Here is a 25,305-nt window from a genome sequence, read left to right as displayed (position 1 = left end):
AATAAATATTAGGAGCAAAGACATACGTTTAATATTGTTTCCAGAGGTGCTTAATGCAGACCAGGACTACTAATTCTATATACTACTTTTGAATTGCCTGAAGAAGTGGGGTCACGCCTGTGAAACGCATTGTGAAATTGTGAAGTGTATAAATAAATGTTCTTTGTGTTTTACCTTGAAATACACCCGTTTTTGAGTGTCCTTTGGAGTGGCCAGATATCCACCACGTCCATGTTTTAAGAATTTTATCATATTATTTTATCCTTTTGGCGCCTCTGTTCACTTGCATTAATATTGTTTCCAGTACAGGAAGAGTTAAGAAACTCCAGTTGAGGAAGAGTTAAGAAACTCCAGCTGTTATCTATGCAAAAGAGCTATTGAGCTCCATGACTTTCAAAGTCGCAGAGAGCTCTGTCTTCTGAAACTTATTATCTCAAGTGTCTGGCAATGTATTGTTTTTTTTTCTGCAGAGAACAGTTCAAAAGTACACTAGCCTGCTCTGCAAAATCATTTAGAATGCTAAGTAGTGTGTAAACTGCAAATATTAGAGAATGATGCAATGTTATAAAAAAAAACTATATAACTGAAAATAAAAAATATGAGAATATTTTCTTTGCTATTAATGTTCTAGTAATTATCCGTACTACACAACCAATTCATTATATCATTTTTTTAAATTTATTTTTGCTTCAGTGTCTCTTTAAAGCTGAACTCCTGCACTCTAGGTAAGACAGGGTATTTTATATATTGCTGCCTTTAAGATTATTATCCATACTTATTTATAATGCATATGTCATATTGATAATATGTACCCTGTCTGCCCTTTTGCCAAGATGTGAGCTTTTTATATTTAAATTGGAGATCATTTATAAGTATGGATCCTGACCTCTATAGTAAGTTCAACAAGGCATAGATAAACACACATCTGAGCAGTTAGTCTTCCGCCATTGTGGATACATGCAGCATTGGTAGAAGTGACATAATTGGGATTCTTTGCACATTAAATGTAATCATGCATAATGCATTCCTTTCTGGGACAACAACGAATGACAAATGCAGATAATAGCTTCTTTGCCAGTGGAAGAGCCTGGAGGGGACCAAGTGGCAGAGTCACAGGCAGGTTAGTGTCAACTCCTCTCCTTAGTGCTACTTCTCACAGCTGTTGACAAGGTTAAGAGAACTAAACTTGTTAGGTGGACAGGGGGTGGTATGGACACACCTTGCTAAACTGTGTTTAGTACTTTTAAGGACTGACAGACTTGTGTGACTACAAAATTCACTATATGGATGCATTAACACTTGAGGAAGTAATATATGTACCGATACAATAATTATAAATAAACACTTACTTGAACCATTACTGACGACCATTTCAGGACACTGTTATCCACCATATGTATGTAGCCCAACTTTTTTTTTATTTTTTTTATATATAAACGGTATTTTAATAAGAAGTTAACCATAGAGGAGAGTTTTCAGTCTATTAAACTAAACGTATTAACATTTGCATACTACCATCTGTTGATATTCCCATATAAAGAGGGACCCTATGCAGAAATTGCAGAGTGTGCCAACAGTGCCATATATAAATATATTGCTTTCACCTATTGTGTGGGTCATAATAAATGTGTAAGTCTAAAGGTGGCCACTAACGATCCAATGTTTTTCATCCAATTTTACCAAATCTATGTAGTATAAGGGTAAATTGAGTGAATATATTGAATGGATAATTTAGGCAGTTCCCGTTATTACATAGAAATGGTAAAATAGGATGAAAAAGATTAGATCATTAGTAGACACCATAAGTCTAATTACTGATACCATAGTGACAAGATGTAGAGAACCTATTCTTGGAGGAGTGTGGATATAACAACAAGACGTTTTTTATGTTGAGTTTTTTTTTTCTTTAAATCCATTCTCCGGCAGTCTGGTGGCTGATTTAGGGTTTGGAATACCATATTTTTCGGACTAGAAGATGCTCCTGGATTTAGAGGACAAGACAGGGAAACAAATATACTAAACCTGGTGGACCCATGGTCCAGAGGTGTCTTGTAGATTTTCTCCCCCAATTCTAGTTTTCCTCCTGTCCCCCTTTGTGTGCTACTGTCCCCCATTTCTGTCCTCCTCTGTGTGTCATGCTCCATGTCCCGCTTCACTCCACCTGTGTACCGCAAGTAGCAGCGGCAGCCATGTGTATCAATCACCTGACCCGGTGATCAGCGGCTTCTCCACTCACTTACTCTTCACCCTAGTGCAGGTCGCGTGCATAATGACGTGGCCAGGAATTGCTGGCACGAAGGGGAAGAAGTGAGCAAGCGAAGAAGCAGCTGATCACTGAAGGCACCCTCTGGGTCAGTTGAGAGATACACCTGACATCGGGGAATGCAGGGAGTTCCTGACATCATGGCAGGTCAGCCGGAACTCCCTGCATTTGGACTAAAAAAAGCAGGGACCTTTTCTCCCCACTTTTGTGCCTTATAGTCCGAAAAAGACGGTACATCAGAAAAATGCTAGTTACAGTATGTTTATGCAATGTGCTTACTGTAAAGGTGCACATACAACTAGCGATTTATGGGCAGATAGGCCAAGAGACATCTCCGATATGGTGTCTGCCCATACAACACAGGCTGATTATGTTTGATTTCAGCATGAAATATCTCAGGAATCAAACATGTGCTAATGCCGATTCAACCCACCTGGCCAGCCCCCATATGTTAATGCCCCCCTTTCCCTGTGCATTGTAAATTTGTCTTGTCCAGCTGCCACAACACCCAGTCTCCTCCACTGTCTTCCCCGACCACTTCCATCACACCGAGCACCACCACGTAATGGTGCTTAAACCACGTGGCATGTGTGTGGCATCGCACATGCACCTTTCAGTGCTCAGGGGAGACAATGGAGGAAACCAGAAGTTGCAGCAACTGGGCAGGTGATATTTACAATGTTCTGGCCCCAGGGGGGATGTGGGGGGAGGGAACTTACATTTGTGGGTGTAGAGGACGGGGGGGGGGGGGGTCGTCTGTTGCATTTTTTTTGCGATATCACACGCCGTTACTGCCACGCACCTGATCTTTAGACCGAGTTTTTCCAGCTTGGCATAATCTTCGCTTGACGAATCATCAATTACGCATGCTTGTTGGAACACCAACTTTCATGCATTTTGATAAAATTATCGAATCAGATGGTTGATTGGGCCACAAAATCGCTAGATGTATAGGAGAGGAGAAACAACAGTCTGGAACTGCTTTCATGGTTTGGGGTAGACCTCTTAAAGAAGAACTCCAGGATGGGCTAGATAAATTGGGTAGGTCAATTATTGCACTCATTTCTTAAAAATTATTTTACATTGCTTTTAGTATCTGTAATGCTAGGGGGGTATACTTTTCTGAGTCAGCGTGTGTGCTCAAGACAATGTAGCTGGGTAATGGAAGAGGCTCCACAGGTGGCCACAAGAGTAATGAACAACGGACCAAGATTGCCCAGAGCAACTGCAGCTCTCGGCTTCCGATATCGCCTATCACGCTAGCTGCTATGTGATACAATACACAACAGACGTAGTCGGTAACAGGCTAGGTCATACACGTTAGGTCAGATGGCTGCGGTACAATGCACTAGGCGGAATTGGAGTCAGTAACAGGCTAAAGTCATACACGTTAATTCAGAGAAATTACACACGGCTCAACTAATGGATAAATATATATCGCAGATCTGCATATATATTTATCAAGAAACTAGCTAAAGCACCAGTAATAACAATTAACAAGACAAACAACAGACAGACAGACGGAACGGTAAACATTCACACTGACATAGACAAGACTAACAGGTAGGAGCGTAACTAATGGCAACCGCTGCTTTAGTTAAGTCCTCAGGAACAAGGCAAGAAGGAATACTACCAGTCACCAACGTGGTGATGGCAGAATCGGAGCTATCAGGATCAGAAGGACTTCATTGTATCCCCGCAGATACAGCAAACGTCCAAGCAAGAAACAAGGTTAAACAATGCAATATACAATTCATTTGAATCACCCAGCAACAACTCAGGGAGCTGTACGCTATGTCGGGCGGAGTCTGATATGGGAGGCAGACTTTTATGTCGACATCAGCCAATGGATGCAGGCATGTAAATTCCCACACAGTTGAATGGTAATTACTCAATCCTGAGCCAGCTTGATTACAAGCTGCTAGCTGAAGGACTCTCATAACAAATACATGCAATATTATGCAACAACATGCATGTAGGCAATCCAGGGCTATCTGGCTGCAGTTCAACTGCAGCAAGCAATAGGAGGAGTCATGACAGCATCCTGAGCTGCTCTGATCTGCAGAGTGATTGCAAATGACAACATGCTACAGGAGAGATTCTGACAGTATCCTTTTAAGCATTACCAAAAACGCAGTTTTGCTAATGAAAGTTCAGTGCATTATAGAGAAAGTTTATACAGTATAGTATAGACTTTTCAAGCCTTTTTTCCCGCAACCATTGCTGCATTATCAATCACTGTAAGTTTCTGCAAAGCAGTGTGTATCTTTTAATATATCACTATTGTCATTGAAGGTGTATTACAAATAACCTGGTTCTTCAGCTATCTCCAGGCTCGCACAAGTAGGTAAATTTGACATACAGCTACTAAAAGTGCAACTGCCTCTGTGCACAAAAGCAAGGTCCATAAGGCTGTGTTCTCACTTGAGCTAAAAACTGACATTTTTTGCCAGTTCTTCACTCATCGCTAAATTAACAGTGGGAGTTGTTCACACTTGTCAGTGTGCAATGGATCCATGAGATCCATTGCGGCAAGCGGGCCGCACTTCTGTGTAGTCCGCGATAATCCCGGGCAGGCGGCTGGGTTCCCCCATACAGGATCTTCTCAAAAAATTAGCATATTGTGATAAAGTTCATTATTTTCTGTAATGTACTGATAAACATTAGACTTTCATATATTTTAGATTCAAATACACACAACTGAAGTAGTTCAAGCCTTTTATTGTTTTAATATTGATGATTTTGGCATACAGCTCATGAAAACCCAAATTTCCTATCTCAAAAAATTAGCATATTTCATCCGACCAATGAAAGAAAAGTGTTTTTAAAACAAAAAAAGTCAACCTTAAAGTAATTATGTTCAGTTATGCACTCAATACTTGGTCGGAAATCCTTTTGCAGAAATCACTGCTTCAAAGCCGCATGGCATGGAGGCAATCAGCCTGTGGCACTGCTCAGGTGTTATGGAGACCCAGGATGCTTCGATAGCGGCCTTAAGCTCATCCAGAGTGTTGGCTCTTGCGTCTCTCAACTTTCTCTGCACAATATCCCACAGATTCTCTATGGGGTTCAGGTCAGGAGAGTTGGCAGGCCTATTGAGCACAGTAATACCATGGTCAGTAAACCATTTACCAGTGGTTTTGGCACTGTAAGCAGGTGCCAGGTCGTGCTGGAAAATGAAATCTTCATCTCCATAAAGCTTTTCAGCAGATGGAAGCATGAACCCACTTTTAAACCAGAAACAGCGGCAGAGGCGCCTGACCTAGGCTACAGAGAAGCAGCACTGGACTGTTGCTCAGTGGTCCAAAGTACTTTTTTTCAGATTAAAGCAACTTTTACATGTCATTCGAAAAAAATCAAGGTGCCAGAGTCTGGAGGAAGACTGGGGAGAGGGAAATGTCAAAATTCCTGAAGTCCAGTGTCAAGTACCCACAGTCAGTGATGGTCTGGGGTGCCATGTCAGCTGCTGGTGTTGGTCCACTGTGTTTTATCAAGGGCAGGGTCAATGCAGCTAGCTATCAGGAGATTTTTGAGCACTTCCTGCTTTCATCTGCTGAAAAGCTTTATGGATATGAAGATTTCATTTTCAGCACCACCTGGCACCTGGTCACAGTGCCAAAACCAAATGGTAAATGGTTTACTGACCATGGTATTACTGTGCTCAATAGGCCTGCCAACTCTCCTGACCTGAACCCCATAGAGAATCTGTGGGATATTGTGCAGAGAAAGTTGAGAGACGCAAGAGCCAACACTCTGGATGAGCTTAAGGCCGCTATCGAAGCATCCTGGGTCTCCATAACACCTGAGCAGTGCCACAGGCTGATTGCCTCCATGCCACACCGCATTGAAGCAGTCATTTCTGCAAAAGGATTCCCGACCAAGTATTGAGTGCATAACTGAACATAATTATTTGAAGGTTGACTTTTTTGGTTTTAAAAACACTTTTCTTTTATTGGTTGGATGAAATATGCTAATTTTTTGAGATAGGAAATTTGGGTTTTCATGAGCTGTATGCCAAAATCATCAATATTAAAACAATAAAAGGCTTAAACTACTTCAGTTGTGTGTAATTGAATCTAGAATATATGAAAGTATAATGTTTATCAGTACATTACAGAAAATAATGAACTTTATCACAATATGCTAATTTTTTGAGAAGATCCTGTATAGTCTATAGGGCTACTAACTCATCTGTCCTGGGTTACAGCTGGACCACAGCGGACCATCGGAGTGGACACTACACTGTCCGTTTCCACCTGGTCCGATGCTCAGCCTAAGGCTTTGTTTTCCAAGCTTTGCTTTGAAAGGTTAAAAGCACATACCGTGGTGGAGAGAGCTCCAGCTCTAGTAGCACTGGGTTGAGGTAGTCCTCCAAGGCTTGGACTATCGCCTGAAACTGTGTTCTGTTTGTATTTATGCCTTCCTCTTCTTGATTATAAGAGTCATCCTGTAAAAGAATCAAATAGCATCAGATAATATATAAGATTAGGATATAAAATGTCTTATTTGGAAAGATGATGCGACTGAGTCCATCCCGATGTCACACTTCTACATTTTGCAGCATGTTTCAGACTGGTTGACTAGGAAAATCATTCTGTTATATATTTACAGGATAACTAACACAATCCTGATTCCCTTGTGGTTATTCATCTATAGTTCATGGAATGTTTATAAGCAAGATATCACCCTCCACTTATTTATGGGACCTTTTTCCAGTTATATGAGCTTTCTTCATTTTATTGCATTCCTGTTTTTTACTCCTCGGTATAGAGATGTAAAGATCGACTTTGAGGATACTATGGATTGTTGATCTGCTGGTCTACATTATTATATTTGACCCTGGTCTCCCTTGGCGGCGTATGAGCGTTGGTGTGTTTGGATTTGCGATATGCTATGATCAAGTGACCAACCCATGTACCTTTTAATTAACTTTTGTCATATCTTTGTTAAGACATTTTTATACTAATTTTTGCTATTATATAGTCCAACTGTGTTATTTTTCTAGTTATACATACTACTGTATTTTTTGGACTATAAGACGCACGTGACCATAAGACGCACCTAGGTTTAGAGGAAAAAAAACAGGGGGGGAAATATATATACTAAACCTGGTGCATCCATGGTGAAGGGGCATCTTGTGGATTATGCCCCCTTTATACCTCATGCCCCCTTGTACCTCTTGTGTCTCCCTGTGTCCTCCTCTATTCCCTTGTGTCCTCCTGTGTCCCCCATGTATCCGCCTCTATCCTTCTTGTGTCCTCCTCTATGCCCCTTTCTGTATCCTCCTCTATGCTCCTTTGTGCCCCGTGTCCACGGTTTGTCCTCGTGTCCTCCTCTGCATGGGCACAGTACAGGGAGTCTCCGAAATTGCGGCAGGTTGGAGGTTCATATTGGCAGGCGTTCACAAGTCAGGTACTCCCTGCATTTGGACTATAAGACGCATAGACTTTTTCCCCCCACTTTTGGGGGAGAAAAAGTGAGTCTTATAGTCCAAAATATACAGTAATTTTCTGGTATGTATGCCCCACCATATTTTTGTCACTACCACATTTTTGAATATTATAGAGGTGTAAAGAGTTGATCAGCCTTTACTGCCCACTAAAAAAAAGTTCTGGCTCGGTGTCTTTTTCCATGGTTTTATTTTTTGGGGTTTATATTTTACAACCACTTGTATGTTGTCTGGCCATCTCACTTTAGGTTGTCTCTCTCAATAGTGGACTTTTAAAGAGGATCTAAACTCTTCCATAGAAAAGAAGGAAAACACAAAGAAGCTCACGCTGTTAGTATTTAGACATAACAACCTGCCTAATTCTCCCTATTCTGCTAATTAATAAGCCACTGTAATTGAGCTGTCATCTCTGCCCGAACTGTGCTGCAGTGTGCCATTCGGACAAATTATATATAAACAGGAGTTTAACCCTTTCTATGCTCCCAAGAAACCAGGAAGTAACTACACGGCAGTATCTCTGAAGGAGCTCTATTAGCAGTAACGAGGAAATGTTTTTCTGTAAAAGTTACTATATTGTTTAGAGCAGAATAGAAGTCCTGGGTTTAGGTCTTCTTTAAAGTGGATCCGAGATAAACTTTTACTCATTGAATAATTGTGCCCCTTACATATAGTTTATAGGGCATTCCTCAAGCCAAATACTTTTTGTTTGTTTGTTTTAATACCCTTATTCCCTAAAAACTAAACAAGCCTCGCCCCCAGCTCCTCCAGCGCCTAGGCATTCTGAGTCCCATGCAGTAAGTGCTCATGGGAGCTCAGTCTGGGGAGGAGGAGTAGCAGTCACCAGCCAGAGATTTCAGAGGCGAGGGGAGGAGATGGGAGTGGAGTTTTCACAGGCTGAGGGGTAGAAATGCAGAGCAGCTTGCCTGTGTGTAATGGTGACAAGCAGAATATGGCTGCTCTCATTGTATCACAGGAAAAAATAATCATACACTGTTGCAGCTGTTTGCAGCTAGATTTTCTGGGTAAACAATCTAAACTTTAATAAGATATATAGACAAATTACTTGCTACAGTTATTTTTTCATCTCGGATCCACTTTAACTTTAATCTGCCTTCTAAAATTCCTGAATATATTTAAAATATATATTTTAAATATATATTTAAAAGTGACAATCCATATTTCATTTTAATTTTTTTAACCAAAAAAATCCATTACATTGTTCCCACTTGATCAAATAATCTAACAAACTGAAACTAATATACCATACATGTATAATTAACTACGGTATTTAGAAAATTTCAAAAAAGTTATAGTGAAAGCATTCAGTTTTTATATTTTTTTTTATCGGATTTATCCAGCACATCTGGTCAAATATTTGTCAAAACAAATTGCTTTCTTCATGATAAATATTTTTGATCTTATCCTTATCTAATAAATCAATCATTTTTTTTTAAAGAAAAAAAGGGTAAATCATTTGCTTTGGTTGAATCCTGTGTAATATCAATTCTGTATTATGTACTTGTGTAGATATTTTGTGTATACCATTGTCTGTATAAATATGTACCCCATGTTGGGTCTTACTCTGTACAGCGCCACAGCGATATGTAGACACTTTATAAATCAATAATAATAATAATAATAATAATAATACATTGAAGTACAAGGAGGGGAAGAGTGATGTTTGGGCCTGGGGTGAAGAAGAAGGAGCGTACGTTTGAGAGTTGAGGATGATGAGTGGCAAGGCAAGAAGCATACTGTATAATGGTGTTGGTATTAGAGCAGGCAGAGGAGAGAGGACACTGAAAAGTGCTATGTAGCTCAAGGCTAGCCCTGAGTAACTGCATTTACATGATAAATTAGTTAACGTGTGGAGTACGTTTCTGGATCTGATGAGGGCAAGTGAATCTCCTGAAAGCAAATCCTTAAAGTGGACCTGAACTCTTGCACAGGACACAAGGAAAACAGAGAAATTAACCCTGTATGTATTTAGAGAGTTTAGCCTGTCTAATTCCCCTTCTGTCACTAATCACTGTAGCTGTAATTTGATCGCTCAGCTGTGTCAGCTGCTTGCCACGGCAGAGCATCTAATTTGTAAACAAAAGATGTTAACAATATGTATGCTTCAATGAAAGCAGGAAGTAGACACACTGCAGATTTATTGCAGGATTTGTATCAGCTATAATAAAGACATTTTTCTTTAACCTGTGCGGGCTTGGGCAGAAAAAGCCAAGTCAGTTCCTGCACCGATCGGGCCTGGCCATATTTTACAAGCCCACAGGTCTACTTTAGACGTTTTTGGCATGATTTCTTTCTTAAAGTGGACCTGAACTCTTGCACAGGGCACAAGGAAAACAGAGAGAAATGCATCCTGTGTGTTTTAAGAGAGGAGAACCTGTCTAATTTTCCCTTCAAGTAATCACAAGCGTAACTTGATCTCTCAGCTGTGTCCGCTCAGAAATGCGTCAGTCCTTGGCAGACAAAGCTAATATGTAAGCACAGGGTGTTAACCCTTTGTCTGCCTCCATGAAAGCAGGAAGCAGACGCACTTCAGATTTATTGCAGTCGTTTTGTAAGCTGTAACAAAGAAATGTTTTTCTTTAAAAAGTTTCATACTGTTGCTTATCTTTTAGAGCAGAGAGGAAGTTCAGAGTTCAGGTCTGCTTTAACTACCTGCCGACTGCTCCACGCCAATGGGCGTGGCCGCGGCGGCAGCCCCAGGACCGCCTAACGCCAATTGGCGTCAAGTCCTAGGGCTCTGTTGTGCAGGAGATTGAGCGCAGGCTGCGCGCGCATCTCCTGCTTGGGGGGCGGAGCTCTGCCTGCCTTCACGCTCGGGAGACTGTTAGGCGGTGAAACCACTATCTTTACATATAGTACAGCTCTGTAATCAGCAGCAGCGCTGTACTGGGGACAGCCGCTTGACACAGCTGTCCCCCTGGGGCACATGAGAGCGATCGGCTCTCATAGGCAGAAGCCTATGACAGCCGATCGCCAGGACTGGCCGTCTGAGGGGAGGGAGTTAAAAACAAAAACAAAAAAACAAAACGTAAAAAGTGAAAAATATTTTGAAAAAACAAAAAACAAATATTTATAAAAAAAAAAAATGGCGATCAGACCCCACCAACCGAGAGCTCTGTTGGTGGGGGGAAAAGGGAGGGAGGAGGGAATCACTCGTGTGCTGTGTTGTGCAGCCCTGCAGCTTGGCCTTAAAGCTGCAGTGGCCATTTCAGTAAAAAAAGGTCTGGTCTTTAGGGGGGGGGGTCAACACTGCAGTCCTCAAGAAGTTAAAGAAATGACTGTAATTGCAAATGACAAGCATCACAGTACTCAACCATTTATTGGCACTCAGAAAAGTAACAGCACCATCTACTAAGAACTAACTTTCCTTCAGTGCAAGGCAAATGGAATGCAAGCAGGAAGTAATGACAACTGGGGGGACAATCATCCGACACATCAATCAAACTGCACATTACCATTGCTGGATTTTTGTTGATTTTTTCAAACACATTCTTCTGCTTTGTGAGCATTTGTTGATGTTCCAGTTTGAGGATCTTCTGCATGGTATCTTGTTTGAACAGCTCCATTTTCTCCTGCAGGCAGGAAAACATCTGACGATCCACGGCACATCGGGCCACTTTGGCTTGTGCTGATGAAATGAGGGAGAAAGGAACTTATGTAGCCACAAAAGCCCTTCTAATTAACAAGACAAGATGCATCCCAACACAAATGCCTCTTCCATTACTTAGCGCCATTAGCAAACTTACTGGCTCTTTGTTGCTGGTGTAGCTTTCCCTTCTGCGTAGAGATAACTTTTGCCTTTTCAAGCAGAGCTCCGTACAAGAAAGATCTAACAAGCGCAAGAGCGGAAAGAAGTATAAAATAATTACAAATATATACTGTAGATTCAGATTCCTAAAAGCCAGTAATGAATATGAAATCTAGCGTGTCTGATAAAATGGAATAACACATACCGTGACAACCATTTTAACTTCTAAAAAAGCACTCATTGCAAAAATACTAAGCAATTTAGAAACGTATAAAAAAAGCAAAATGTCTTAAAGAGGAACTCCGGTGAAAATAATCTAATAAAAAAGTGCTTCATTTTTACAATAATTATGTATAAATGATTTCGTCAGTGTTTGCCCATTGTAAAATCTTTTAAATCCCTGATTTACATTCTGACATTTATTACATGGTGACATTTTTACTGTTGGCAGGTTATGTAGCTGCTGCATGTTTTTTTGGCAGATAGAAACAGCTGTAAACAGCTATTTCCCACAATGCAGCAGGGTTCACAGACAGGAAACTGCCAGGAGTACGTACTCAGAGTTTCTTGTGGGAGGGGTTTCACCACAATATCAGCCATACAGCGCCCCCTGATGGTCTGTTTGTGAAAAAGAATAGATTTCTCATGTAAAAGGGGGTATCAGCTACTGATCGGGATAAAGTTAAATTCTTGGTCGTTTTTTCTTTTTAAAGGACACATCCGAGGAAATAATAAAAAAAAATGAGATCTAGTTACCTGGGGCTTCCTCCAGCCCCTGGCAGCCGATCTGTCGCTCGCCGCAGCTTCTCCATTGAAGATATTGACCTTATCAGGTCAGGATCTTTTGCACCTGCGTGACTGCTCCGCTCATGAGCGTGCTCACGTGGCCTGGAGAAGTGCTGCACCTGCGCAGAACACTCCAGGCCACGTGAGCGCAATGGAGGGGAAGAAGATCGCGACCTGGCGAGGTTGGCATCTCCAACGGAGGCAATCCCGGGACACCACAGCTGCGGTGAGAAACAGATTGGCTGCCAGGGGCTGGAGGAAGCCCCAGGTAAGTAGATCTCGTTTTTTTAATTTCCTCAGACGTATCCTTTAAAGTGTTATGACACTTATAGTTAATACTAATCTGAAGCACTGATCCCCGTTATCCCTCCAGTGTTAATTCAGAGATGGTAAAGCCTCATGCAAACATACAAGGACTGTGACCCGGCAGGGATAGGGACTCCACCCCTTTGGTGACAGTTCAGGGTTGCGGCTGTACAGACATTTCTCTAGCCTCCAGGCTAGCAATGCATTCGGTTTCTATGGAGGGGGTGGAGGGACATTGTGCTTCTGGTAGGTGAGGTGAGTGGGAGAACAATGAGCTGGGGGGGGGGGTGCCTAAGTTCTTTAGGTGACATTGGGGGGTTGTGTTGGGGGGACAGAATTTGAGAATTTGAAAAGAGCAAGATGGCAGCCCCCATCTCACAGGAACAATACATTCTGTAGCTCTGGCCAGCGAGTTGAGAAAGCAATGTGCATAAGTAAAACAATGTTATTAATTAGGTATGTAGCACATGGCAGAGATAGGATCTAGTGAAAGAAAACTTATTTAGAGTTTGCTTTAACTACTTTGCATTCCTTGTTTTTTACCCCTTAAGATTCCTGGCAATTTTGGCGGTTTGGCTTTGTCACTATTGATACAGCAATAACTTTTTATTACTTATGCCACAAAAGTAATACATACATTGTTTTATTTCAGCACAATCTAGGCTTTCTTTTCAGCACAATCTAGGCTTTCATTGTGTAATAATTGGACTGGAGGTGATCACTATAGTACATACTATAGTTTGCAGACTCAAAGCAATACAGACATTTATAGGCAAAAGCATAGCGATGCATCTATACAGCGTTGGGTCTTCGAATCGTCACCCTTGCGATCTACTACAGTAACACGCATGTGCTACTAAAGTAGTGCTACTAATGGCTGCGGCCCATAGATACGGCATGCGATCGCTAGGGCTGTTGCCTAGAAATATCTGTACAGCTTTGGGGGTCTGCAAACTATGTGCCATAGTGACCACAGACTGGTGATAATGGTACGCTACAAGCCTAAGTAGTAATAAAATATGGCATGTATGGTATCATTTTAATCAGGACGAGCCACATAATGTATGCTGGGGTGTTTTACAACTGTGGCACTTGTCAATTGAAAAATAGAAAGGCTAAAACATGAAAAAATGTAAGTTAAAGTCCTTTACCCCCTTGTTTCAGGTACATGCTAATCACTCTGCCACCAACTAACGCCGATTGCCGGCTGCAGAGTGACTCTCACAGGACCGCCTACCGCCGATTGGGGTCTCCTCCTGGGGGAGTAGATTAGCGGGGATCCATCCCTGCTTTACATACGGAGCTCCGCTTGCCAGCCTGCGCTCACGGCTGGCAAGCTGTTAGAAGAAAATAAACGTTTTTTTTCTTTATACAGCGCTGCGTAAGGGGACAGCTTAGTGACAAAGCTGTCCCCTCGAGTGGCCCACAATGTGATCTCCTCTCATAGGCTGATGCCTATGAGAGGTGATCACTGATTGGATCTCGGGGGGGGGGGGGGGGGGGGGAGGGGTCGGGGGGGGAAAATAAAAATAATGTAATGTGTTACAAAAATAACATTAAAATAAATAAAAAGTCAGCAGCAATCAGATGCCACCGACAAAAAGCTCTGTTGGTGGCGACAAAAGGGGGCCAGGTTCATTTGTGTGCTTAGTTGTATGGCTCTGCAGCGAGCTGTTAAAGCTGCAGAGCACTGAATTGAAAAAAATCACCTGGTCACTAGGGGGGTGTAAGCCTTAAGTGGTTAAGAACAGCAAATACTATAACACTCCTCATATTTTGTTTTATCGAATCAAAAAGGCTGAACAAGCTCTTGAAAATCAGCGAGCAATAGGATTGTGAGATGTACTATTTACCCAAAAACACCAAAAGAAAAAGGGAAAACCTATCTGAGCCATAAATAATACCTCCAGGACAATCTGAATCTCAATGGTTCAAATCCATAATCTTTATTAGCAAGCAGACAAAATTTATAAAAACAATTAAAAACAATCTCCAGGTACGTGTCAAAGGTTATTGGCACTATCCACCTCTCGAATACAATTGATTAAATCACACTAAAATAGTATACAATTCATAGGGCAGGATGCCACATATTGTGCATTATTGTGCAAATAACAATCCTTACCAAATAAAGTGCTTCTGTGCATACAAAATTAAATCAAACATCAAAAATCAAAATAGGTGCTGTGTGCATGCCCGCGTCCACGCCCAATAGTTTGTCTGTTTGCTAATAAAGATTATGGATTTGAACCATTGAGATTTAGATTGTCCTGGAGATATTATTTATGGCTCAGATAGGTTTTCCCTTTTTCTTTTGGTGTTTTTGATGCTTTGATTGAAGACCTTCGGGGCATGGTACTAAATAGAGGAATATATCTCATGAGGTTTATATTTGTGTTACTTATGTACTATTTACCCGTCTTCTGAATGCTGCAGAATAATGATAGTAAAGTTTGGAGGCAGCTCATTGAATATGCTAAAATGCTGCATTGTAATCTGAAGATTTCCCCATACCTGAAAATATAAAAATGTCAAAGGATTAAATACAGTACTCGTATATTTATAAAACAGAACATAACTTTTCAATTTTCATTTAATAAGCAGAGTCTTACAAAAGCATCTGAGAAATAGTGCTGCAGTTCTGATTTGAAGAAAAGTCATAGTCAAACTGATTATTAGCCACAAACTTTGGACTGGTCAGAACTGAATATTCATCATGTGGTGTCAAAGTTCAGAATGCTTGACAGTCTTTCCCATAATGCCTTAGGACATCAATAAGTGGCTGAGGATGATCAGAGACGTATCAACCATCCTAGAAGGTACTACTCTGTGGTTCGCACCAATAAGAATGCTGAGCCACAGGGAATTTGTAAATTCAATGGAGTAATAGAATGATTGGGACCAGCTAAGAGGATACATTTTATTGAAATCTACTTAAAAGAGTTGAATACATTCATTCAGATATCTTCAATACTATAGTTATAAAATCCAAGCCTGGTCAAATATGCCAGGTCAGTACCCATAATGCCCGTAGGCCATCAGTCAGTGGCTAAGGATGATCAGAGCAGGGGCAGAACATCAGCAGCCCAGCCCATCTCCCCCCCCCCCCCAGCACAATTATTGTGGCAGGCCAACCCCACTCCTGCGTCATAGCCAGACAACCCATTCTCCCTTATTGTGGCTAGCTTTTCCACTCCTCCTACCCCCCTCTTGTGCAATTTAAAGCATAGGGAACACAGTTATATTTACCTAGTCCAAGCTACATCTGTTCTCTTCCTCCCAGGAGCTGCACGAGCTATGCAAACACTCTGAGGCTCCTAATGACGTGACATGCACCAGGAGCCTCTGGATGTCAGCATGCAGAGTGTGGATGCCAGGAGGAGGAGACCCGATACAGCAAGGACTTGTTAAATATAACAGCGTCTCCTGTGCTTTACTCTTCCCGAGGTGGGGGAGGATATATAAAGCTGCCCCCCCCCCCCCTTTGTTATGCCACTGGATCAGAAAGATCTGTCAACAATTTTGGAGGAGACAGGATCACCTAGTATACAGCCACATCTAGTGTATAAATAAGAAGCACCATGTGCACCCATGCTATGCATCCGAGTGAACCTAACTTGCCTAATCTCCATGCTCCCCTCCAGTGACTAAGCATTACCTTGTACTCATAATGTGCTGCATGATCTGGTCTTTCTTGTATTCCTGTATTGTCATTTTGCTGTATGCCACCCCTAAATATTTTATGTATCCCTATTTATTGTCCAGCGCTGCGTAATATGTTGGCACTTTATAAGTACAATAAATAAATAAATATCTGTAGCAAATATATCAGTCTTTTTGCTGCTAGGGATAATTAATCAGGTACACAGTATATGCAACACCTCTCTGCTACTTTTGGCTGCTGCTGCTGCTAAGCCGTATGGAAATGGTGAGGGTGTACTTTATTTTTTACATACTACTACTACTTGTGTATTTTGATTAGATTGCCACCCAATGTAGTAAACAGATCAATCCCTCTATGGTCTAAATTTGAACAGAGGGGTCAAATTCCTCCATACACTGCACACAGCTTTCCAATAGCTTTTCCCATGAAATCTATTGAAAATCTATCAAACTGCAGCGCTGCACTGTTCTGTGCAGTGCAACACTATGGGCCGTCAATAGGCTACAACCCCCCCCCCCACCCGCCCGCGTCCGTTCATAACGTTGATAGATTTTTGCATTGAATCATTAAAAATTACAATTGATCGTGATCGACAGTGATCAAATCTGCCGGTAAAAATCAATGAATATATGGCAGATTTTAGTCTTTGTTAAAGCAAACCTAAAGTGAAAATAAACTTATGATATAATGATTTGTATGTATAGTACAGTTTAGAAATCAGTAGCAAACAAAAGCATCTCATTACTGTGATCTTTTCTTACTCGATCTACTGTATTGCCCTTTATGTGCCATCTATATTTTACATACAAAATCCTGATAGCATTGCCATCTTTATTTCTGATATGCTTTTGAAAATTGTACAGTGAAAAGAAAGTAAAAAAAAAAAGAAGCAAAGTGAAGAGTCTCGTATTGTTTTTCAATACAGGAAGTTAAGGTGAACCGAGCATCATTTTTAGCACCCAGGGCATCTCAATAGCACATGAAAAATGCATGCCAACAATTTGTCTCATTATCAAAATAAACTTCCATTTAACACTTAAGTTTTATTAGCCTACTTTAAGTTTTATTAACCTACTTCAGTAGGCCTGCGGTCCAGCCCGTCCTAACAGATTTCAGGCAGCTAATTGTTTTATTGTACTCATTAGCAAGAAGTAAACATCACCTTTTCATGAACTGAGCGGGTGGGTAATTAGGACAATTTCTTCAAAGAGCTTATCTAGAGGGAATGTGTGAAGATAGCTTGCTGGGTACTCAGATAGCATCTGTGACTTCTGTAAATAAGTAAGGCGAGAAGGGGAGGGTGGAACATGGCAGCTCCTATAGCTATTACAAGCCAGGAGAAATTCTAGTGAAAGAAAGGATGCTTAGTTCCCCTTAACTTCAGTTGTTATCTGTGCAAAAGAGCTTCTCTGAGCTATTCAACCCAACTCGGGTTGAATACAGTCCTGTTTTCTGAAGCACTTACACAGCCAAGAAACAGTGAGGGACAGCTTGAGATAAGGTTTTACAACAGGAATGATCAAAGGGTCATTATTTCTGCTTTGTTTAATAGTTTAAAAGACAGTGTGCTTTTAAAACTGCAACTGTGATAGTATGAAGCAATGCTATAAAAAAAACTATATAACTGAAAATAAAAATCTCAGACTATGTTCTTTGTTACTAATGTTCTATTCATTATCCACACTACACACACAATTCATTATATTACAATTTATTTATTTTTTGCTTCAGGTTTCCTTTAAATAAACAACAACACGGTATAGTTTGTCATGTGTTGTCGTTCATCTTTGGTTATATTTATCATACCAACATCGTAGATTTATCAGATGTGATCATAAGTACTAAAAGCACTATGGGTACACTTTTCTTTCAGCACACTGGTAAAAGCCTGTATGGATTCATGCAGAAATACCTTTTTCTTTCATTTCCTTAGATCCAATATACACTTACATTTCAGCCTGGGATTATATCTAATTTTATGCCTTTGAGGATGTGAGCACTCCTGCGCCAGTACCAAACTGTATTTATAAACACATTATAGTCTCCAAACTTCACTACTACCAACTGAAGGCACAGTAAGTAATGGAAATACTTTATCCTATGTGAATGGTTACTTTCCTTTTCCTTTTTAACTTTTAAGTCTTTAAGGAAAATCCTATAGGCTAGTTATACCACCAGGACGACCACGATAACACTCGGTTTTGCTAGGAAGTGGTGATTGTTATATAATATTCATCATAAAGAGATCTATCAAGATGCAACGTATTGCTGTGCTGTCTACTAAAAGAAAATGGTTTGGTCTTCCATATTTTCCCGCATACTGTCTGCCAAACCAATATGGGGATCATTTATTTATTGAACAATGATCTGGTAAGTCCATTCTTTATTGCATCGTGCAAAGAGGGAGCAGCAGTGGTAAACAGGCAAGGTGGCTGTAGCAGAAGCAGGAAAAAAGGGTGAACCAAAGGAAAATGTGGGCGACCAGAAGTGCCCGATAAAATAGTGGACGTCGGGCTACTCGCTAGGCAAGTCTCGGAAATACTGTATACACATGCAAGATGTTTTAAAGCACTTTAGGCCTGCAACTTAGCATTGTAATGTGATTTCTGCCCTTAAAACGCTGCTTTGCGTCACATCCAGATTTTTCCCCGGGGCTTTTGGCATCTATCCCACTCATCCATGCAAATAATCAGACGTTAGACCCCTTGAAACATCTTTTCTGGCCAGAATTAATGTTTCTAGTTTTCAAAGTTCGCATCCCCATTTTTGCGGAAGTTCGCGTTTGAGGTTCGCGCACCGAAAATCGGAGGTTCGAGCCATCTATATACCTGGTACACACCATGCTGCAACAGTGGGATGCGAAAGTTTGGGCAATGTTGTTAATCGTCATGATTTTCCTGTATACAGTGGGTTGCAAAAGTATTCGGCCCCCTTGAAGTTTTCCACATTTTGTCACATTACTGCCACAAACATGCATCAATTTTATTGGAATTCCACGTGAAAGACCAATACAAAGTGGTGTACATGTGAGAAGTGGAACAAAAATCATACATCATTCCAAACATTTTTTACAAATCAATAACTGCAAAGTGGGGTGTGCGTAATTATTCGGCCCCCTGAGTCAATACTTTGTAGAACCACCTTTTGCTGCAATTACAGCTGCCAGTCTTTTAGGGTATGTCTCTACCAGCTTTGCACATCTAGAGACTGAAATACTTGCCCATTCTTCTTTGCAAAACAGCTCCAGCTCAGTCAGATTAGATGGACAGCGTTTGTGAACAGCAGTTTTCAGATCTTGCCACAGATTCTCGATTGGATTTAGATCTGGACTTTGACTGGGCCATTCTAACACATAGATATGTTTTGTCTTAAACCATTCCATTATTGCCCTGGCTTTATGTTTAGGGTCATTGTCCTGCTGGAAGGTGAACCTCCGCCCCAGTCTCAAGTCTTTTGCAGTCTCCAAGAGGTTTTCTTCCAAGTTTGCCCTGTATTTGGCTCCATCCATCTTCCCATCAACTCTGACCAGCTTCCCTGTCCCTGCTGAAGAGATGCACCCCCCGAGCATGATGCTGCTACCACTATATTTGACATTGGGGATGGTGTGTTCAGAGTGATGTGCAGTGTTAGTTTTCCATCACACATAGTGTTTTGCATTTTGGCCAAAAAGTTCCATTTTGGTCTCATCTGACCAGAGCACCTTCTTCCACATGGTTGCTGTGTCCCCCACATTGCTTGTGGCAAACTGCAAACGGGACTTCTTATGCTTTCTGTTAACAATGCCTTTCTTCTTGCCACTCTTCCATAAAGGCCAACTTTGTTCAGTGCATGACTAATAGTTGTCCTATGGACAGAGTCTCCCACCTGAGCTGTAGATCTCTGCAGCTCATCCAGAGTCACCATGGGCCTCTTGACTGCATTTCTGATCAGCGCTCTCCTTGTCCGGCCTGTGAGTTTAGGTGGACGGCCTTGTCTTGGTAGGTTTATAGTTGTGCCATACTCCTTCCATTTCTGAATGATCGCTTGAACAGTGCTCCGTGGGATGTTCAAGGCTTTGGAAATCTTTTTGTAGCCTAAGCCTGCTTTAAATTTCTCAATAACCTTATCCCTGACCTGTCTGGTGTGTTCTTTGGACTTCATGGTGTTGTTGCTCCCAAGATTCTCTTAGACAACCTCTGAGGCCCTCACAGAGCAGCTGTATTTGTACTGACATTAGATTACACACAGGTGTACTCTATTTAGTCATTAGCACTCATCAGGCAATGTCTATGGGCAACCGACTGCACTCAGATCAAAGGGGGCCGAATAATTATGCACACACCACTTTGCAGTTATTTATTTGTAAAAAATGTTTGGAATCATGAATGATTTTCGTTCCACTTCTCATGTGTACACCACTTTGTATTGGTCTGTCACGTGGAATTCCAATAGCATTGATTCATGTTTGTAGCAGTAATGTGACAAAATGTGGAAAACTTTAAGGGGGCCGAATACTTATGCAACCCACTGTACATTGTTACGATATGTTATGTTGTTACAATAAAAAATGTCAGTTAAATATATCATATAGGAGACACACACAGTGATATTTGAGAAGTGAAATGAAGTTTACTGCATTTACAGAAAGTGAGCAATAATGGTTTAAATAAAATTAGGCAGGTGCATAAATTTGGGCATTTGGTCATTTTATTGATTCTAAAACCTTGAGAACAAATTATTGGAACTCAAATTGGCTTGGTACGCTCAGTGACCCCTGACCTACATACACAGGTGAATCCAATTATAAGAAAGAGTATTTAATTGGGTCAATTGTACGTTTCCCTCCTCTTTTAAATTTCTCTGAAGAGTAGCAACATGGGGGTCTCAAAACAACTCTCAAATGACCTGAAGACAAAGATTGTTCACCATTATGGTTTAGGGAAAAGATACAGAAAGCTGTCTCAGAGATTTCAGCTGTCTGTTTCCACAGTTAGGAACATATTGAGGAAATAGAAAACCACGGGCTCAGTTCAAGTTAAGGCTTGAAGTGGCAGACCAAGTAAAATCTCGGATAAACAGAAGCGACAAATGGTGAGAACAGTCACAGTCAACCCACAGACCAGCACCAAAGACCTACAACATCATCTTGCTGCCGATGGAGTCACTGTGCATAGTTAAGGCAGGGAACACACTTGACTTTCAGTTTTCCGCGCGCGTTTTTCTGCATACTTTTTCTGCACACTAAGTGTGTTTCCATGCAGGAAAACGCGCGCGTTTTTTCACAGTAGCTGATGCAATTGATACAGTAAACTGCCAAAATGTGCAGAATCAGGATGCAGAATGTCAGTTTTTTTTCTGCGCTTGAACAACACAGTAAGTGTGCACTAGCACATTGATTAACATGAGTTCTCAGTTTTTCTGTGCAGAAAACACGCACGAAAACAGTCAAGTGTGTTCCCTGCCTCAACCATTCAGCGCACTTTACACAAGGAGATGCTGTATGCAGAGGAAGCCTTTTCTCCGCCCACAGCACAAACAGATCCGCTTGAGGTATGCTAAAGCACATTTGGACAAGCCAGCTTCATTTTGGAATAAGGTGCTGTGGACTGCTGAAACTAAAACTGAATTATTTGGGCATAACAAGAAGCGTTATCCATGGAGGAAAAATCACACAGCATTTCAAGAAAAACACCTGCTACCTACAGTAAAATGTGGTGGTTCCATCATGCTGTGGGTCTGTGTGGCCAGTGCATGGACTGGGAATCTTGTCAAAGTTGAGGGATGCATGGATTCCACTCAGTATCAGCAGATTCTGGAGACCAATGTCCAGGGATCAGTGACAAAGCTGAAGCTGCGCTGGGGCTGGATCTTTCAACAAAGCAATGACCCAAAACACTGGTCAAAATGCACTAATGCATTCATGCAGTGGAACAAGTACAACATTCTGGAATGGCCATCTCAGTTCCCAGACCTGAATATAATTGAAAATCTGTGGTGTGAGATAAAGAGAGCTGTCCATGCTCGGAAGCCATCAAACCTGAATGAACTAGAGATGTTTTGTAAAGAGGAATGGTCCAAAATATCTTCAACCAGAATCCAGACTCTCATTGGAACCTTGCTTACCTGAGGAAAATGTATGCGTGCTCTAACACCAAGTTTTAACCCTAGCAAGTCTGGCTCTGCAAATCTGGCTCAATTGGCTATTCATGAGGCAATGCTCATGCAAATATGCATTTGCTTTCGCACGCCAAACTATGCAGGGTCAAAAAACGAATACCGCAAAGCGGTCGCCCTGCAGGAATTAATTTATGCCACATTAGCACTATCCAGGAGCTCCACGGGAGGCTTCCCAATGCCCCCATACAACCGGGGGACTGCGGGGTCCCAGGCACTCTCACCGCCTGGGAACCGCAGCTGCACCCCGGAGGGGGAGGCTGGGTGGCGCAGGCGACCCCCCCAAGCATGGCCAGCGCCGGGGGGAGCCGTCCGCTCCAACCTCCCAATATTAAAAACAGGCACTTACCTTAACGTCCATTGCGTTCTGCTACATGCGCATTAACTTGGGGTCACCACATGAGAAAGGAGTGAAGCATGGGTCACCCCAAGCTTTAGAGCTCAGGGCTGGCTCACACACAACACTCCAGAGGAAGGGGGGGGGAGGACAGGTGCAAACAACTCACTCCAGGGCTCACACCACCAGAGCAAGCCATCTTCCACCTGCCTCCAAAGGATACAACTACAAAAAATGCTTACCTGAGGAAAATGTATGAGTGCTCTAACACCAAGTTTTAACCCTAGCAAGTCTGGCTCTGCAAATCTGGCTCAATTGGCTATTCATGAGGCAATGCTCATGCAAATATGCATTTGCTTTCGCACGCCAAACTATGCAGGGTCAAAAAACGAATACCGCAAAGCGGTCGCCCTGCGGGAATGAGTTCATGCCACATTAGCACTATCCAGGAGCGCCACGAGGAGGCTTCCCAATGCCCCCATACAACCGGGGGACCGCGGGGTCCCAGGCACTCTCACCGCCTGGGAACCGCAGCTGCACCCCGGAGGGGAAGGCTGGGTGGCTCATTGGAACCTACAGGAAGCATTTAGAGGCTGCGATTTCTGCAAAAGGAGGATCTACTAAATATTGATTTAATTTCTTTTTTGTGGTGCCCAAGTTTATGCACCTGCCTAATTTTGTTTAAACAATTATTGCACGCTTTCTGTAAATCCAATAAACTTCATTTCACTTCTCAAATATCACTGTGTGTGCCTCCTCTATGATATATTTAACTGACATTTTTTATCGTAACAATCAACGATTTAGACAGGAAAATCATGACGATTAACAACGTTGCCCAAACTTTCGCATCCCACTGTATTAGTGTTAGGAGTAGGGGTTAAGGTCAAACTCCAAGGGGGGGCAAGTTCAGGCACCAAGGGAAGGGGAGGGGTTTAAGGTCAGGCACCATGGTGTGGGGGTTGGTGGATAGGGGTTATGCACAGGGGAATTTAACCACTTCAGCCTTTCACCTCCCATTCATTCGCCAATAACTTTACCACTACTTATTACAATTAATGGATCTATATCTTGTTTTTCTGCCACCAATTAGGCTTTCTTTGGGTGGAATATTTTGCTAAGAATTATTTTTTTCTAAATGCATTTTAACGGGAATATTAAGAATTTTTTTTGTGAAAAAAATCATTATTTCTCAGCTTTCAGCCATTATAGCTTTAAAATAATACATGTTACCATAATTAAAACCCACGTATTTTATTTGCCCATTTGTCCAGGTTATTACACCATTTAAATTATGGCCCTATCACAATATATGGCGCCAATATTTTATTTGGAAATAGAGGTGCCTTTTTTACATGTCCGTAGCTATAGCTATGCACCATAGAGTACTACAAAGCAAATGACAATGCAATCAATATTTCGCCTGCTTTCTGAAGAGCCGGGACAAGGTCCTCCAGGACCCAAGGCTGAGACACCAAAGTGCGCCCCTCCATTCCTCCCACCCCAGCCATCACACACTGATTGTTATTAGACTAAGAAGCGCCCCAGGGCCCCCAACATCTTAATATCAAGTTATCTAGCTTGTAGTCACTGTCATGTGTCCACTTTTCTTATTTCTCTCTGCTTCATACACAATAGGGGAATGATAGCTGTGTGAGTTGTGTGCCCCCTTCAACACTGTGCCGTGAGGCTGGAGCCTCTCTCACCTCTGCCTCGGCCCTGGCTTTCTGATGAGAACTGATTGCTATCAAGTGGTGCAAGGTGATCAAACAATCAATATTTCCTGATCAGTTTGGCAATTCCCTCATCCTAAAAACATACTGATAAGTTCACTGTATCCACCCAAAAACTGTACGTAGAATAGGGTTAGGACATTAGACTAATGTCCAGATGAGACTGTAGGGTCCTCTAAGGAACAGCAAGTGACATGACATGTACTATGTCTATAAAGTGTTGAAGGAGATAAATGACTGTAAAGACAATATCAATCATACATAAAAGACACCTAACCCAAGGCAAAGCTACTCAAGGTAAGAACAGGTGCATGTTCATGCTAAATCGACACAGTTCTGTGCACATCCGATCCTCTTCTCAGTCTCCGCAATCACTGCTTGAAAATTCTGACTTTTGGCTAAAGTCAAATTTTTAAACAGGAAGTGGCCGACTTGTAGTGATGTTCCCTCCTATAGACCTCCCCCATTCCCTCCTCTTCGCCATACTATTTACTCCCCTTAAAGTGTACCTGAGATGGGGTGCAATAAAAAAAATGTATGCATACCTGGGGCTTCCTTCAGCCCCCTCTGGCCTGATCGCCCCCTAACTGCCATTCTCTGCTGCCTGCAGCCTCCACAACTGACCCCGGTAAGTCGTCTAGTAGGCACAGGCGCAGTCTGGCTGTGCGCGCTCCCATGGCCAGAAGCGTCCTGTGTCTGCACAGTACTACTGCGCAGACACACTGTTAGAGCTCATACAAATCCTAAAATAAATCTGCTCAGTTTCTACTTTCTGATTCATGGAAGCAGACATATTGTTTACAGCCTGTGCTTTCAAATGGGCTTATCTGCTTACCTGCCATAAGTAG

At 41.8% G+C, this 25,305-nt stretch overlaps 1 protein-coding gene across 5 annotated transcripts in view; it reads right to left on the bottom strand.

Annotated features, from left to right (window-relative positions):
- CFAP46 (cilia and flagella associated protein 46) overlaps nucleotides 1–25,305 on the bottom strand; it is a 287,892-nt gene that overhangs the window by 36,263 nt on the left and 226,324 nt on the right. For all 5 annotated transcript variants that reach the window (XM_068256846.1, XM_068256850.1, XM_068256848.1 and 2 more), the window contains 4 exons: nucleotides 14,987–15,084; nucleotides 11,477–11,559; nucleotides 11,186–11,358; nucleotides 6,586–6,710 (listed from right to left, as the gene is read on the bottom strand). In XM_068256846.1, coding sequence (XP_068112947.1) covers nucleotides 6,586–6,710; nucleotides 11,186–11,358; nucleotides 11,477–11,559; nucleotides 14,987–15,084 — 479 coding nt within the window. The remainder of the gene's footprint in view (nucleotides 1–6,585; nucleotides 6,711–11,185; nucleotides 11,359–11,476; nucleotides 11,560–14,986; nucleotides 15,085–25,305) is intronic.

The sequence above is a fragment of the Hyperolius riggenbachi genome, chromosome 10 (genome assembly GCF_040937935.1).
Source record: "Hyperolius riggenbachi isolate aHypRig1 chromosome 10, aHypRig1.pri, whole genome shotgun sequence".
Classification (NCBI taxonomy): Eukaryota; Metazoa; Chordata; class Amphibia; order Anura; family Hyperoliidae; genus Hyperolius; species Hyperolius riggenbachi.
This window is presented reverse-complemented; position numbering and strand designations above follow the sequence as displayed.